This window comes from Anguilla rostrata, chromosome 3 (assembly GCF_018555375.3).
Source record: "Anguilla rostrata isolate EN2019 chromosome 3, ASM1855537v3, whole genome shotgun sequence".
Lineage (NCBI taxonomy): Eukaryota > Metazoa > Chordata > Actinopteri > Anguilliformes > Anguillidae > Anguilla > Anguilla rostrata.
Window position 1 is genome coordinate 11,549,567 of NC_057935.1, and position 14,872 is coordinate 11,564,438.

Consider the following 14,872-nt stretch of genomic DNA (forward strand, 5'->3'; position numbering starts at 1 on the left):
CTAAGGCGCGGCCAGGCGCACCGCGGCGGGGGGTGGGGGGTGGGGGGGAGGGCGTCCCAAAACTGGGGCTGCTTACGTCCCGGAGCGACCTGTAAATTGGTGCCCGGGGGGCTGAGGTGGAAGCTCCTGTTTGTCAGAGTCAGAACCGCGGGGGCTGGACTGAGAAGATTGATGGGCAGCCGGATCAAAGTTTAACACCACGGAGGAGATAAATAAATCTTTCGGCGGAAGCGCGACCGAGCCGCACCGAGGGCGGACCCGGAAGGAGGGGGGGGGGGGGGGGTGCAGAACGGCAAGGCGGGCGCGGGATGGGGGTGGGGGGTGGGGTTCCCAAAAGAAGGGGAGGGGAGAGAGAGAGGGGGGGGGGAGGAGGAGGAGGAGGAGAGGGCCGCGGAGTCGCGCTGGGAGAAAAACGGCGTGTGAGAGCGGGAGACAGAAATGCAGACGCAGGCAGGGCCCGGACCTCCCCTGGCGGGGCGATCGATGCGCGCGGGGGCGGGGGGGAGGGCTGTTTGTGTTGTTCTCACTAAAGACGGGATTTACAGTAATCTAGCCCTTCCCCTCCCCTCTCTCACCACATTACTGCACTTGGCTCCTGGGCTCCCTCTATAAAACACAGTAAACATAAAAAGCCACAAGCACTTAAGATCTGTCCCGCGGATGGGGAGGAGAGGGTAAAACAGCCTTTTTACATCACTCAATCACTCCATCCTACCGAGACAGGGACCGGAAAGGGAAGAAGATGTACTGTCTCTAATTGGATAGTTGGTAAATACGTTGCCCAATTAATTGTACTTTGAGAGCCAAATGTTTGTGTGTGCGTGTGTGCGTGCATGTGTTTGTGCGTGTGTGTGTGTCTGTAGGCGCACAAAAGCGGATGCAGGGAGCATCTGAGGATGTTTTTATGTGGGTGTGCAAAATAAGTATGTGACTGCATTCAGAACATGAAAAAGGCATTGACCACTTTTTTCAGGCTTTTGCTGCAATGTCAGTTCTGAAATATACCCCGAAGAAAGCCTACGTCCATTTCATTCAGTGAGCATGAGTCACTCAACACCGAGCTGCTGTTCCAAAATCAGCAGAGCACAGTTTGTGAAGTTTAGTTTTGGGGTCGACCCGAAACCCTGCAGGAGCGCATGAAACACAGCACAGGACAGTATGGCAGGGGACAGTGGGCCCCTCCCTCCTGCTCAGGTGCACGGTAAAAGGTTCAGTGTTAAATTGACTCTTGCAGTGTACATGCGGTCCCTAGTGGACTCATATAAACTCTGTTAGAGTTGATTTAACACTGGATGCTTTACTGTGTGGGGCCCCTTTACCTCAGTCTACCTGCTGTCAGCAGCAACGGGAGAAACAGCTGTTTTACCCAGCTGGAGCATTTCATAGGGGGAGGGGTCGGCAGGTATACAGAGAGAGTGTGTGCGTGCGTGTGCGTGCATGCGTGTGTGTGTGACTATGCATGTGTGTGTGTGTGTGTGTGTGTGCGTGTGCGTGCATGCATGTGTGTGTGACTATGCATGTGTGTGTGCGTGTGTATATGTGTGTGTGTGTGTGTGCGTGCGTGCGTGCGTGTGTATATGTGTGTGTGTGACTGTGTGTGTGTGTGCGTGCGTGCGTGTGTGTGCGTGCGTGTGTGCGCATGTGTGTGCGTGTGTATATGTGTGTGTGTGCATGTGTGTGCGTGTGTATATGTGTGTGTACATGCATGTGTGTGTGACTATGCATGTGTGTGTGCAGTGCATGTGTGCGTGTGTGCGCATGTGTGTGCGTGTGTATATGTGTGTATATGTGTGTGTGTGCATACATGCACGTGTACATGACAGATTCATACCTACCTGCGGCTTTGTCTCCAGCGTACCGTGTAGTGCACACGTCTGGCTTCCATAACTGTACCCCCCACCCCTAGCTCACCCACGCCCCCCCACGCGCAGGCACAGATAAGGATAATGCTCCGACACGGGTCCTCAGAGCGGCCGTGGAGAGAGAGAGAGATGAGAGATAAGAGCGGCTCCCTGTGACAGGCTGTGAGAGAGAGAGAGAGAGAGAGAGAGACGGAGAGAGAGAGAGAGAGACGGAGAGAGACGGAGAGAGACACTCTGCTCTTTACAGTCACTCCAGATAAATCCAGCGCGCATGTTTTTTTTATCGCGTGACAGCAGGAGACAAATCCAAAACGGCCGCAGAAATGCACCATCGTATCGCCGCGGCGATAAAAAAAAAAGCCCCAAAAGTGAAATGTACAGCAGTAGTGATAAAGCAAATGAGAAATGCTTGTATTACAGCTTGTGAATTTTTAATTGCTGGGACAGAGTGATGTATAATTTACATAGCTACTTAGTAACAATCAGCAAGAGACTGTGAAACATTGCCAAATGATGTAATTATTTTGTCTATAGATGTACAAGTTTTAATTATTTATTTCTTGTTACTTTGCGAAAAAAAAATTAAACTGGCAAAATATTGCTGCTCAGAATTTAGCAAAATTTTACAAGAGGATGATTACATCTCACGCAAATAATAAACATCATTTTTACTGTCTTTCATCTAGGAGTGCAGGAAGTCAGATTAGCAAAATCTTACTTTTTGCTGCACGTGCAGTATTTTATGACTAGCCGGCAAATTTGATAAGGTAGCGGCTGTTTACATGCCAAGAGAGATTACCAGTTGGTTTCTCTTCTTAATTGAATTAATTTGTGTTTAGGAATAGCGGGGAGAAACCGGCTGACCGTTGGGCGTGTGGAACATCTGAGACACAGACATTTTCTACTCCTGGCTTTCTGTCCTCTTGTGAAACAATGCTTAAAAAATGAAACCTGCTGTGGGAGTATAGCTGTTCAGCTTGATTTAAGCAGACAAATGCATTTGCGCTGGTAGCAGTGCCCTCACGATCGCAGATAGTAATCGTTAAGGAGAGTTGCCCTCTGAATCTGGGAAGGCTTCGAGGACTTGCAGTGCCGGTAACTAACTGTGTGCACTTCTGGAGCAGTCCTGAGGCTGAACTGTCACTGCTGATTTGTTCATTCTCGAAATGATACTCTCATAATGTATGCGTCAATGGGAACACGCACACACACACACACACACGCACTCACACATCTACCTTCCTACCTACCAACCAGTAATGGCATTTCCATGCAGAACCTGTCGGCCTCTTTGCTCCTTATTTTTTTTAGTTTGGACTTTGATAAGTTAAAAAAAAGGGAAAAGTCAGACAGCAAATCGGTCAGAATTGATGTCAGTAAACAAAACTAAACGAGACTGCAAAAAAGGGCAATTATTTCTCCTCTTGTTAAAAGGCCCCCCAAACTCCATTCAAGCCCTGCCCCTCCCTCTTGCTGTCTGTACTTAAGCTCAGATGGAGAAAGCTGGATCGTTAGCTCTCAATGAGACTAATTAGTTTAATTGCCTCACTGTGGCAATGCAGAAGGAGCCTCCCTGTTCATCAGATGAGACCCCCACCAGAAGGAGGGGGCGAGAGGGAGAGGGCGAGAAAGGAGGGGGGGGGGGGCGCCTCTCGTCCTCTGGCTGCCAGGGCTCAGTTGTGGGCGTTCTTTCCTTGGCGTGTTTGGTGGACCCCCTTACCCAAGCCTTCTGATGTGCTCTGTGGTCGAGGTGTCACAGCATTCGGCATCAACGTGCCCCGCCCTGCGCCTCTGCCCCGCCCTGCACCTCTGCCCCGCCCGGCTCTCAGCTGTGCTCTCTTTGGACTGGCACTGAATGTCCTTCTCATTGGGACGTTCCGCCAGTCTGTGTCCCTCTGTCCCTCTCTCTCTCTCTCCCATTTCTCAGTGTGCCATCAAAAGCCCCCCAGCCCTGGATCCCATCCTGACTGTCCCTGACCTTATTTCTGTGTCCGTGCCACTCTTTGATGCCAGGAGGGGTGGGTGGGTGGCGGGGGGAGTCTGCATGCGGCCCCCCACACGCAAAGATTAGGGTGTCTCTTCTGTTCCGGGGAAACAAGGCTTCTGAAACGACGCTCTAATTGTTTTTCCAAGGCTTATAGGATTTCCCCCGCCTTTCACATGGAAAATTCACATTCGACATCAAACTGTAGATTTGCATTTCAAAAAGCCCGTATTTGCATTAAATTGGGTGGAAGGAAGCCGTTTTAATCAAGGGAAATAGAGCCATACATAAAATCTGAGGACAGGACTGATGTATGTTTTTTTCTCTTCTTTTGGTGCATTTGTGAATGTGTGTGTGTGTGTGTGTGTGTGTGTGTGTGTACCAGAGCATGGCGTCACTGCATGTCTAACGGATCAGCGCAAGATATAGTTGTGTGTGTGTGTGTACACGCGTGCGTGCATGTGTGCGCGTGCATGCGTGCGTGAGTGTGAGCGCACGCTTGTGTTTCTCGTTGTGAATAGGGGTGCGCAGCGGGTGAGGTTGGCGATCAGTGCGGGCAGTTTGCGCCGATCGATGGCTTTGTGCGCGGCGCGCGTGCGAGTATCAGCGTGTGCCGTCGCGAGAAACCGATGCGTCCGTCAGCCGTATGCGTGAGAGCAGCTGGCCGGCTTCGCGGGGGTGGGGGGGGGGGGGGGGATTACAGCGCATTTGGGGAGGGACTCTCAGACGACCTTAATACCGCCGGAGCCCGCCTCAGTCCGGCACGCGCTCGCCGATCCCCGCCCCCGCGCAGACCCCCTCGCGCGCCCCCCCCTGGTCGCTCTCGGAAGGACGCGGCACGCACGCCCACGCGTGGTGTCCAGCGCCGTCTGAAGGGCGCTAGCGCGAGCGCGCATGGGCTGCGACGAGCCGAAGGACGCACACCGTCACGCGCGAGCGGACCCGCTCCGGAGCCCGCTCTCGCCGAGCCCAGCTCAGGGGCCCTCAGACTGACTGGCTCCAGTCATAAACCGACACGTTCGAGCATCGCACGCCCAAATGGAGTCGCACCGATCGAGATGAAGTGCACCCTCAGAAACACACACACACACACGCACGCAGCGATCCACGCCTCGACTGACGCTAGCTCACAGGCGCGGTCGCTGGCGGCGGCGAGCTTGACCCGTGTCTCGGTTCTGCGGCATCCGCAGCTGCGTTTCTGGAAGCCGGCCTCGTTTTCTTCCTCCCGCGTGAATCGGCGACAGTTTGCGTTTCCTTTATCCCCGAATCCGACTTTGTCTTTAAAAAGCTCCGTCTCCGTCGCACCCCGCTTCGCGCCTCCCTCTGCCACCTCCCGCTCTCAACAAACACACGACAGACATCAGACAGCCTTCGGCACACCTCTCCTTTAATCGCATAGAAAAAACAAAGAACAAAAGAAAAAGGAGAAGAAAAAAAAGGCCTTCAGACAAAATAATCATTCTGTGTCTTTCATTTACATCACAGAGTCCATTAGGGAGAGAGAAAATGCTTTGAAAGCAGAGACCTAGAAAAAAGAGGCTGAGAAATCACGTTTGAAGGAAAGACACCAAAGACACATCAGAACGCGCGGCCGTCTCCGTCCCTGTCCTCCCCGCCTCCTCCTCCGGGGAGCTGATTGGAGGAGACGCGGCAGGAAATGAAACGGGCCGCGGTACTTGCTGGACCTCCCCCCCCCCCCCCGTGACCCCTGTCCGTTTAGCGGCATTAGCTTGCGGCGGCCTAGCGCCTCGTCAGTCTACCCAGAGCCCACACTACTGCATCTACTCATAACAAATGGAGTTAGTAACAGGCACATATGCTCACGCCCTCTTCTAGTCTGGAGGGGGGTGACAAAGGGCACGGGGGGGTGGGGGGTGGGGGGTGGGGAGGGGGCGTTATGGATGGCGCAACAGTCACATTCACCCATTGCGCTTGAATAATAACTCTCCCAGGCCACACTTTACAGTTATCGGTAAGCAGCTTGAGGTCCTTCTCTCCCCTGCGTCTTATCCTCTCAGCCAGACTGCACTGGTGAGGAACAGTTCACCAGTGTGAATAGGTTTTATAAACACAGGCCGTTATAATCCCGTTGCATTAGCATGTCCGATTGTTGCGAGTGCTACATTGGCACGGTGTAGTCAGCACTAGTCTGTCTCTTTACTTTTCTCTTTTTTTCCCCCCCAAACAATTTCAAGGGTTTTGTTGTAGAGGCAAAATTGAAAAAGGACCATTATGCTCTTTTGCTTTCACAGGCAGAGCTCTTGATTCCAGGGCTTTAAAAAAAAGTATATAGACAGAGGCCTGCTGAGAACGAGCGGTGACATCTGTGCAAACGCGCGGCAGGTGGAATTACCACAGACGAGAGATTACAGGGACAATGAGGAATTTAACCTGCGCGAGAATTCAAAAAAAAAGAAGAATGCGTCCCTGGAGATTAGACACGCAAACCGGGCCCTGCGAGCTTGAGCAGGGAGCTGAAGCACGCTGCTGAAATTCCCCGTGTTTTAGGGGAGGGTGTGAGGGATACAGTGTGCCAGAGTCACTGGCGTTTAGGATCAGCGGTGTAACCTTTTCCGCCCGCTGTTCCTTTAAAATCCGGAATGGAAACAAAATGGAGGCCGCAGCCTTTCCCTCTGGGCATGGGTATTATTCTCAGAAATCCTTACTTTGGCAAAAGGTGATATTACATTTTTTGTTGTAATAGGTTTAAGGACTGTACTTGATGAAAGGGAAATCCCTCATATTGGCAGATCGGAGTAACAGGTACACACTAAGCTTGGGTTTTGTCATTTGTCCAAACGGAAAATTACTTTGTACTCTGAAAGGCATTAACACTTCATTTATAACTAGGTCTGTTTTTGCCAGAAGTACATATTTACAAGCAGGCGGTGTTAGATGTGCTCTACACACAGTCAATGGCCACAGATTGTCACTTGGTTCAGTTAAGAGTGACATTGTACTTACAGAGGCTAACGTTGCTGGGCAACAGCCACATAACTACAACGGAGCAGACAGGTTCCACCTGGGAAATCCTGGATCATCTTGTTTTTTTGAAGAACGGCGGTTCCTGGGATCTTGAGCTGCACGCCGCCAAGTTGTCGTTACCGGACGACAACGGAGGACATGCGTGATACCGAAAATATACTGTACTGCAAGTACATAGACCCACACATTACACAACAGGTTTTTTTGAGGGATAGTTTTAATAAGCAGCTCTCTTGAAATATTGCACATGAATCAAGTGCAGCCAGTATAAGTTTGCATGATACAATATCGTGTTAAATATGAATTTTTCCAAGTGTAAAAACAACCCTATTTTGCATTAATGCCTTTCAGTTTATAATGGGTGCCAGCAAGGAGGAGAACTTCCTTTTCTGTCAAATGAAACATTTACAAATGCGTGTTGGCTGTGAATTGCATTAGGGATGTCTGCTCGACTGATGGACTGCCTCCTGCGGAGTTACACTACAGCGGTACAGCGCAGGCAGCGGGCTTTGCAGCGTGGAGTTACAAACGCTCGCGTACGAGAGTGCTGCACCTGTGCCGTTTGTCTTTCTCCCTTAGTTTTCCTCTTTTTTTTTGCGCTCGGCCATTTTGTCAGTCTTTGCCTCTCCCCATTTCATGCTTTCGCCTCTTCGTCAATATGAGCTGGTGATGAGGGGGAAAAAGGGCAGATTGTCCTAAAAGCGTGTTACAAACCGATCACAAAAAAAGCCAGAATTCTGCCCTCCCCAGCCACCCACCCACCCACCCCAAATTACATCAAGTGTAAGGGTCCACAGTGTTGCGGTTTGGTTAATCCCTGATTTTCATGGAATTTTCAACCCCCGTTCCCCACGTCCACCACCAACCACTAGCTTTTAATTTCAACGCCAGGGCTAGACTGTAGCTAAGTTTTTGTTTGTGTGTCAAGGTTGTTACATGGCGTTTAGCTTTTGTTAAAGGTATCCTTGGCGACCGTGTTCATCGACCCTCCCATGGTAACATTCGTACCCTTGGTGACCTTTTTGCGTGGGGTTCGTTCTCCGATGACAGCACGGGTCCTTGTTTTGATTGTCATTACATCTTTGTTGTTCCGCCATTTCGGGTGATTTTACAGCAGTGGCTCTCCTGTCCTCGCACGCCTGGGCTCGGGACTGTGTAGAGCACTGCGGAGATCAGAGGAGGTCTGGGATTTTCAAACGTTGAGGCGAACCATTTTTTAGATGACTTGCATTTCAAATATTAAAAACGTAACAAAATTGTTAATCTGGGCTGCGTAGTGAAACCACGCTGGAAACGAACAGCTACCCACTTTGGGATTTGAATAATAGAACCGTCTCGCTTTCTTTTTCCGTTTTTCGTAAATCTGGATGTGTACTTAACAAGCCTTGTTTTGTTTTGGGGCACAATAGATTTCTTGCATGTGCGAAACATCACCCCCCCCCCCACACACCCCCCACACACACACACACACACACACACTTCCCCCGTCGCCTTTCCTTCGTTAAAAAGAAACCCAACAGCAATTTGGGCCTCTTCATTGTGAAACCTGTCATCACCGCTGTCAACTCCTCAGACAGGAACAAAGACATTTTCCCAACTTACAAAGGAAATAAAAAAAAAGGGCAAGCCAAACTGGAAAGACAGAACTAAGCCTAAAAACAAAGAATCCTCTTCTTTTTTTCTTTTTTTTTAAAAGTGTGACATTCTGTGTTCTCTATCAGATTTGACCACAGAACTCGGTTGTACAGCTCTATTCTATGTACACCTGGTTCCCTCAGCACTCGGGAGTGAAGCCCCCCTGCGAGCCTGCACTGATTTTCATTCCAGCCAATCTGTTGGCAGTTATCTGCCGAACCCCCAGGAGCCATCGTAAGCGAGCTGTTTAAGTGGGGGGCGGGGGGGTGAAATGCTGTAAAGACGTCTATAGGTATTTTAAGGTGAAAAATGTGCTTTGCCAACACCTTCATTGACATTGCTGGCTTTTCTAGCGATTTTTCAGCAGGGGGTTGCAAGTTTGATCTAGGCGGGGGTAGCCCTTTCCTTGTTACGGTCGACCTTGCCGAATAACCGACGGGGCGGAATGGAAATCAGCTGGCAGGCGGGGGTGCTTTGGAACCAGGGCCGAAAAGCCTACGTCAACAGAGAGCACTGGGAGCAGCCCGGGGGCCGTATCACGTGTAGGAGTAGTCTATGTCTGGGATGCCGCCTTCCCGGTAGCCGCGGTTGGTGCCGTAGCCGGCGTTGGCTATGTGGTGCTGGGTGCTCTTGTACAGGCTGGTGCCGTTGGAAGGGAAGATGGTGTGGATGACGTAGTCCTCGCGGGGCTTAGGCCGGAGCGGCTGCTGGGCAGCCATGGGGGTCATCTGGAAGCCAGGACCCCGGATCTCCAGGATGGAGGTGTCTTTCTTGGTGCCCGACTCGACGTAGTCATCGTAGTGCTTGCCCGCGCGGGACCCGGCGCCGCCGCCGCCCCCCCGGCTGTAGGTGGCCTGTTCCCGGCTGGAGAGGTACCCGGCGCGGTGCCCGTACCAGCAGAAAATGCCGAAGATGAGGGCCAGGGACACCAGGGCCGTGGCCCCGCCGATGATGCCCGCCAGCGGGAGGGCGGTCAGCTGCTCGGAGCCCCGGTCCTCGTCCTCGTCCGAGCCGGGCTGCCCGGCGTCCGAGGTCTCCGTCTTGGCGCACACGGGCGTCTCGTCCAAGTCTGTGCCGCCGCCGCCCTTAGCCCCGCCCCCGGCCAGCGGCACCATGCAGATGATGTAGCTGGAGCGCGGCTGCAGCGCGGTCAGCAGGTACTCGCGCCGGTCGCCCGGCACCAGCGTCTCCGTGATGGAGCCCACGGCGGGGCTGGTGCCCAGCCGCAGCCAGCTGAGCCGGAAGGAGGGGGCGGGCTGCGGGGCGCGCCAGGTGATGTGGATGGTGTCCGGCGTGAGGGGCTTCACCTTGAGCACCAGCGTCTTGCCCACCCCGCTGGCCCCCAGGGGGTAGTCCTGACCCGAGTCGGGGAGTCTCAGCCCCGGCCGCTTGGATCTGAGCGTGAACAGGGAGCCCTGGGGTGGGGGGAGGGTGGTCGTGATGACCGGCGGACCCCCACCTCTGTCCCTGCCCCCAACACCGCCACCACCGCCGCCGCCACCACCGCCGCCGCCGCCTCCTCCTCCCCCGCCGTCGCACTCCTCCATCTGGCTGGTGAGGTCCCTGAGGGCCATGCCGCGCACCCTCTCGGGCGCCTGGCAGCTGAGCCCGCGCACGGTGACGGAGGACCCCCGGCTGCGCAGCCAGTCGTGCAGCCAGCGCAGGTTGCAGCCGCAGTACCAGGGGTTCCCCCGCACCAGCAGCTGCGCCAGGCTGTCCAGGTCCCGGAACAGGCCGCGCGGCAGGGTGGTCAGGTTGTTGCCCGACAGGTCCAGCTTCTGCAGCCGCCGCATGCCGTCCAGGGCGCCCCGGGGCACGTGCGCCAGCGCGTTCTCCTGCAGGTAGAGGCGCTGCAGGTGGGCGGCCGGCAGGTTGACCGGGGGCGTCTGGAGGGAGTTGCGCACCAGCGACAGCTCGGTCAGGTTGGACAGGCGGGAGAAGGTGTCGTCGGCGATGCGCTGGTTGGCCAGCAGGTTGCCGTCCAGCACCAGGCGGCGCAGCGCGGACAGCCCGCGGAAGGCGTGCGTGGGGATGGTGGAGATGCGGTTGTCGTCCAGCCGCAGCTCCTCCAGCGAGGACGGCAGGCCGGACGGGATGCTGGACAGGTGGTTCCGCGAGAGGAAGAGCAGGCGGAGCCGCGGGTTGTCGGCGAAGGCCTGGTCCTCGATGCTCACCGTGGAGACGGAGTTGTCGTCCAGGTGCAGCTTCTCCAGCAGCGGCAGCCGGGCCAGCGCGGACCGCGGCAGGCTGCGTATGTTGTTGTCCTGCAGGTGGAGCTCGCGCAGCGACGGCGGCAGGTGCATGGGGAAATCGTCCAGCTCGTTGTCGTACAGGTAGACCACCTTCACCGTCAGCCGCCGCTCCAGCGAGGTGGGCAGGCCGGCGTTGTCGATGCGGTTGTTCTGCAGGTAGAGCACGGCGGCGGAGAAGGGCAGCGGCGGTATGACGCTCAGCCCGCGGTCGTTGCAGTAGACGAAGCCCTCGTCGCAGCGGCACGCCGTGGGGCACGCCACGTCGCCCTCCGCCTCCTGGAGGGCCTCCGCCGCCGCCGCCGCCGCCGCCGCCAGCTCCAGCATCTCGGCCAGCAGCGTCAGGCACAGCAGCAGCAGGAAGAGCCAATCCCGGAGCTCGGCCACGCCCTCAGGAGCCATGGCGACGACTGGGACCCTTCACCCCCTCTCGCTGCGCTTCCTTTTTTCCGGGTTGCCCCCACCCCCTCGCTCTGCTGGGTGGGGCAACGCTGACCCGGGATGCTGTGGACCGGTCCGTCCGGAGGACCGCGTTCCCGTCTGTGTGTGCGTGCGCCTCACGCCCCTGTGGGGAAGAAGGGAGGGGGAGAGGAACGTGAGACGGTACCCTGGCTGACTGAGTCAACACTGCAGTACGGGGCAGGGCAACTGCAGCACCTGGAGGCTCAGATTCCTATTGACATTCATGTCATGTCCTAATTACCTAATTGCTTTTGAACTCATTATTTTGGTCAGAATTCAAATTAGCTGCCCTAATCCTTTCTGCTCCCAGCAAATTCACTATTAATGCTGCGGTTTGCACACACGCTCGAGAGAGTGTGTGTGTTTGTGTGTTTCTGTGTGGGTATGTGTGTGTGTGTGTGTTTCTGTGTGGGTATGTGTGTGTGTGTGTGTGCGCGTGTCGTTACGTATGACCCTATGACACTGCTTATGTGGGCAGTGTGTAACATTAGCGTGCTTTGCAGACAGTGGGGGAAGTGGCGGGCTTGTGTGAGAGATTGAACGAGCGGGCAAATGATTCTCAAGCAGCAAGGATTATTTGGGTCACTCCTTTCAAGCGAGACACAGAGGGAAAGAGAGAGTGATGGTGGGAGAGAAAGGGGGAGAGAGCAACAGAGGAGGGGATGATAAAACGTATCGAAATGCTCAGCGTTAAGCAGGCGTTGGGCAGAATACCACACACTCATTCCCTCACACTTGCACCAGCCCCACCCATTGTTCATCCTTAAAGAAACTATCCTGCTCCTATTGTTACTACATAAACATATACATTACATAGTGCTACTCAGACTTGTGTTCGGGTCTTTGTTGAAGTAATACAGATACTATACACAGTAGGTACAGTTTACTACCTGTCAGAGGGAGCAATTTGATTTTGAGTTCTAGTGTTGCATTCGGTTTTTATCACCGTTTACCAATTTGTTTCCATTAGTTATAGAATGGGGCGACATAGCTCAGGAGGTAAGACCGATTGTCTGGCAGTCGGAGGGTTGCCGGTTCAAACCCCGCCCTGGGCATGTCGAAGTGTCCTTGAGCAAGACACCTAACCCCTAACTGTTCTGGCGAATGAGAGGCATCAATTGTAAAGCGCTTTGGATAAAAGCGCTATATAAATGCAGTCCATTTACCATACAATGTTGTATTTTTGTGTTATTTTCACACACTCCAGTTGTAGTTAAAGTGACAATTTAACGAACCACTTTAAAGATCTTGCCGTTCTTAATTTGCTTGTCCAGTCTTGTTTTATCTGCAGTTTTAATCTTGTGTTTATTTTATGCAGCATGATGCATTCAAATTCTGTCCGTTTCGCAAATACGGCAACTGAACAAACAAACAAGCTAATGGAGCATTAAATTGAAGCTCCTTATTTATTCAAGTCTATGTACATGGCTATTTCCATTCCTTTCATTTTTGGTTTCCTTAAAACATTGACATTTATTATTTCTAATGTGGCCCTGAGTCTGACCTGTCTGGAAGAGACTATGATTTATCACCAGGATATGGCTATATTGTCAACTTAGGAATTAATAATCCTATCAGGTTCAAACAGAATTGATCCTTATGGTGAAAGAGGGGAGGATAGAGGTCAAACTGTAAGAAAAAAAACATGATTGAATATCTTTGAAGAGAAATTGCATCTTGATTTTGTAAATGGGAGGGTGTGATATGCTCTCCCAAAAACAGCCTCATTTACATGCTGGAACACTAAGGAGGAGGAGTGAGGAGTGAGCTCGTCCGCTGCTCCTGAAATTGCCTGCGTGTGCAGAGATATTGGAGTCTGTGCCCCCTGGACCTCCGGGCTGCAACTGCGGTGGAAGGGTTAATGCGTTTGGATCAGCGCGCGGGCAGGCAGGCATTGCGACCGGCTCCACCACGGGGCTGCAGAGACTGTCGCCTCGGGCGGCGTATGCAAAGCTGCTCTTCAGCCACTCGCCTCCCATGCAAAGCTAATAGGACACGCCAGTATTGGAAACTGTGGGGCGGCAAACGGCAACATTTATTTACAGCCGGCAGGAGGGCCTGTTGGGAGGCCTGAGTTTGCCTGTATGTATGGCATGTTGCTGTATTTAAATGCTTTGGCAGCGGCGGTTAGACTTTTCCATGCCAGTGGCTGGACCGGGTGAGTCGGAAACGGAGACCGGATCTAGGGGAGAGTGAGAACCGGCGATGAGAAGGACCCCAGAAAGTGGGGAATTTGAGAGGGGATAAATGAAGCAGGAAGGAAATCGATTCAAGCGAAACAGAATTTTCACCCCGAAAAAACACATTGCGCGGCAGTCTAAAGTTTACTTGTCCTCTTTAATTTGGCTCAGCTGACTGGAATCTGCAGAGTTCACACTGGGCTGCATCAGAGTTTGATTATATCTGAAAAGTCATCACTAATGATTTGATGTTAATTAAGTTCCTCTCAAGAACCAAGTAATACTGTCAGTTGAAGGGCAAGGGTACCCCCATGTTTGAAAACCAACTAAGCACTAGGACAGATTGCTGTATTCCGAGGCGCAACAGATTTGTTTGGTTGTTTAAGCAATCTAAAAAGAGATTTCTAAAAGCGGCCAAATTATGCCAATTTAAGAAAATCCAAGTATTTATAACTCCGCCAATATTTCTTGGAATTCCGTATTCAGACGCAGGCAAATGGGCAGACAAAAAGTATTTTATTATACTTATAAGCATTACACCTGAAAATTCAAATTATTAAAAGAATTCCGATGGTCGTCCAAAAATGATTGCGGCTGTTGGATTTGTTGCGCAATGAGCAATACATACGGTTTTTTACTTTTCTATACATTTTGGCCTTGAAGAGTGAGGCATTACTCTATCCTAGTTTAAACTGCACTTGCAATCAATTGCATTAACATTCATGTTTGAGGTAAAATGGGGTTCGGATATAAGATTTAATGTATAACCTATTCTAGTATATTGAAACATGGAAATGTTTTGGCACATCTAGATTTGGCATATTTAAACAAATGGCTCAACAATTTAGCATTACAATTTTCAGACTGACTTATTTTTATTTTAGTGTTATATTCGATGAATAAAATCAATCGGGATTATGTGAGGAGTAATTGTTAATCCATAGGCCTATATGTAAAATTTTGTGTATGCATTATAATTCACAGGGTCGACTAATTTCTTACAAAACAGTTGTTCTGTAATTGGCTATACTTGCAAACGCTATAAAAACATATTATTTTTTTAAACAACCCACGTTTTTATAATGCATTTAATTAAGTTGGAAATTATATAAAAAGTCACGTGTTTATCCTACCCAAATAACGCTCTGTTGTTATTCCAGTTTTCGAAAAGTAACTTCCACCTATCGTCCTTATTGTGGTCCGGCAGTTAAATTGTATAGAAAAAATCACATCTTCCCAGAAACAACGTAATCCAATTAAATCGAAATCCCGACGTATCCTTCAATAAAAGAAAAAAAATCCTCAGAATAGGTAAATGTTCAATCTGCTATATTCACGTCGGACATGCATACCGTAGTTATGTGTTTTGAAGTGGTGTTTGACCTCTTTTCTCGGTTTTTGCGTGTTTGGGTTGATGATGCTGAGTGGACGCAAATTGCTGTTCTCTGCTGAGCTTCTCCGCCCCCGTCATCTATCCACCGTTCTGCCCCACTCCCGCGCAGTAGTCATCTCACT

General features: G+C 51.7%; 2 protein-coding genes across 4 annotated transcripts in view; one reads left to right on the forward strand and one right to left on the reverse strand.

Moving 5' to 3' along the window:
- Window positions 1-14,872, forward strand: part of macrod1 (mono-ADP ribosylhydrolase 1) — a 76,436-nt gene that overhangs the window by 9,870 nt on the left and 51,694 nt on the right. The window lies entirely within an intron of this gene.
- The window catches only part of LOC135250134 (leucine-rich repeat transmembrane protein FLRT1-like), a 28,501-nt gene continuing 19,883 nt past the window's right edge, over window positions 6,255-14,872 (reverse strand). For both annotated transcript variants that reach the window (XM_064326131.1, XM_064326132.1), the window contains exon 3: window positions 6,255-11,280. In XM_064326131.1, the coding sequence (XP_064182201.1) occupies window positions 9,003-11,117 (2,115 nt within the window). In that variant the 5' untranslated portion in view covers window positions 11,118-11,280 and the 3' untranslated portion in view covers window positions 6,255-9,002. The remainder of the gene's footprint in view (window positions 11,281-14,872) is intronic.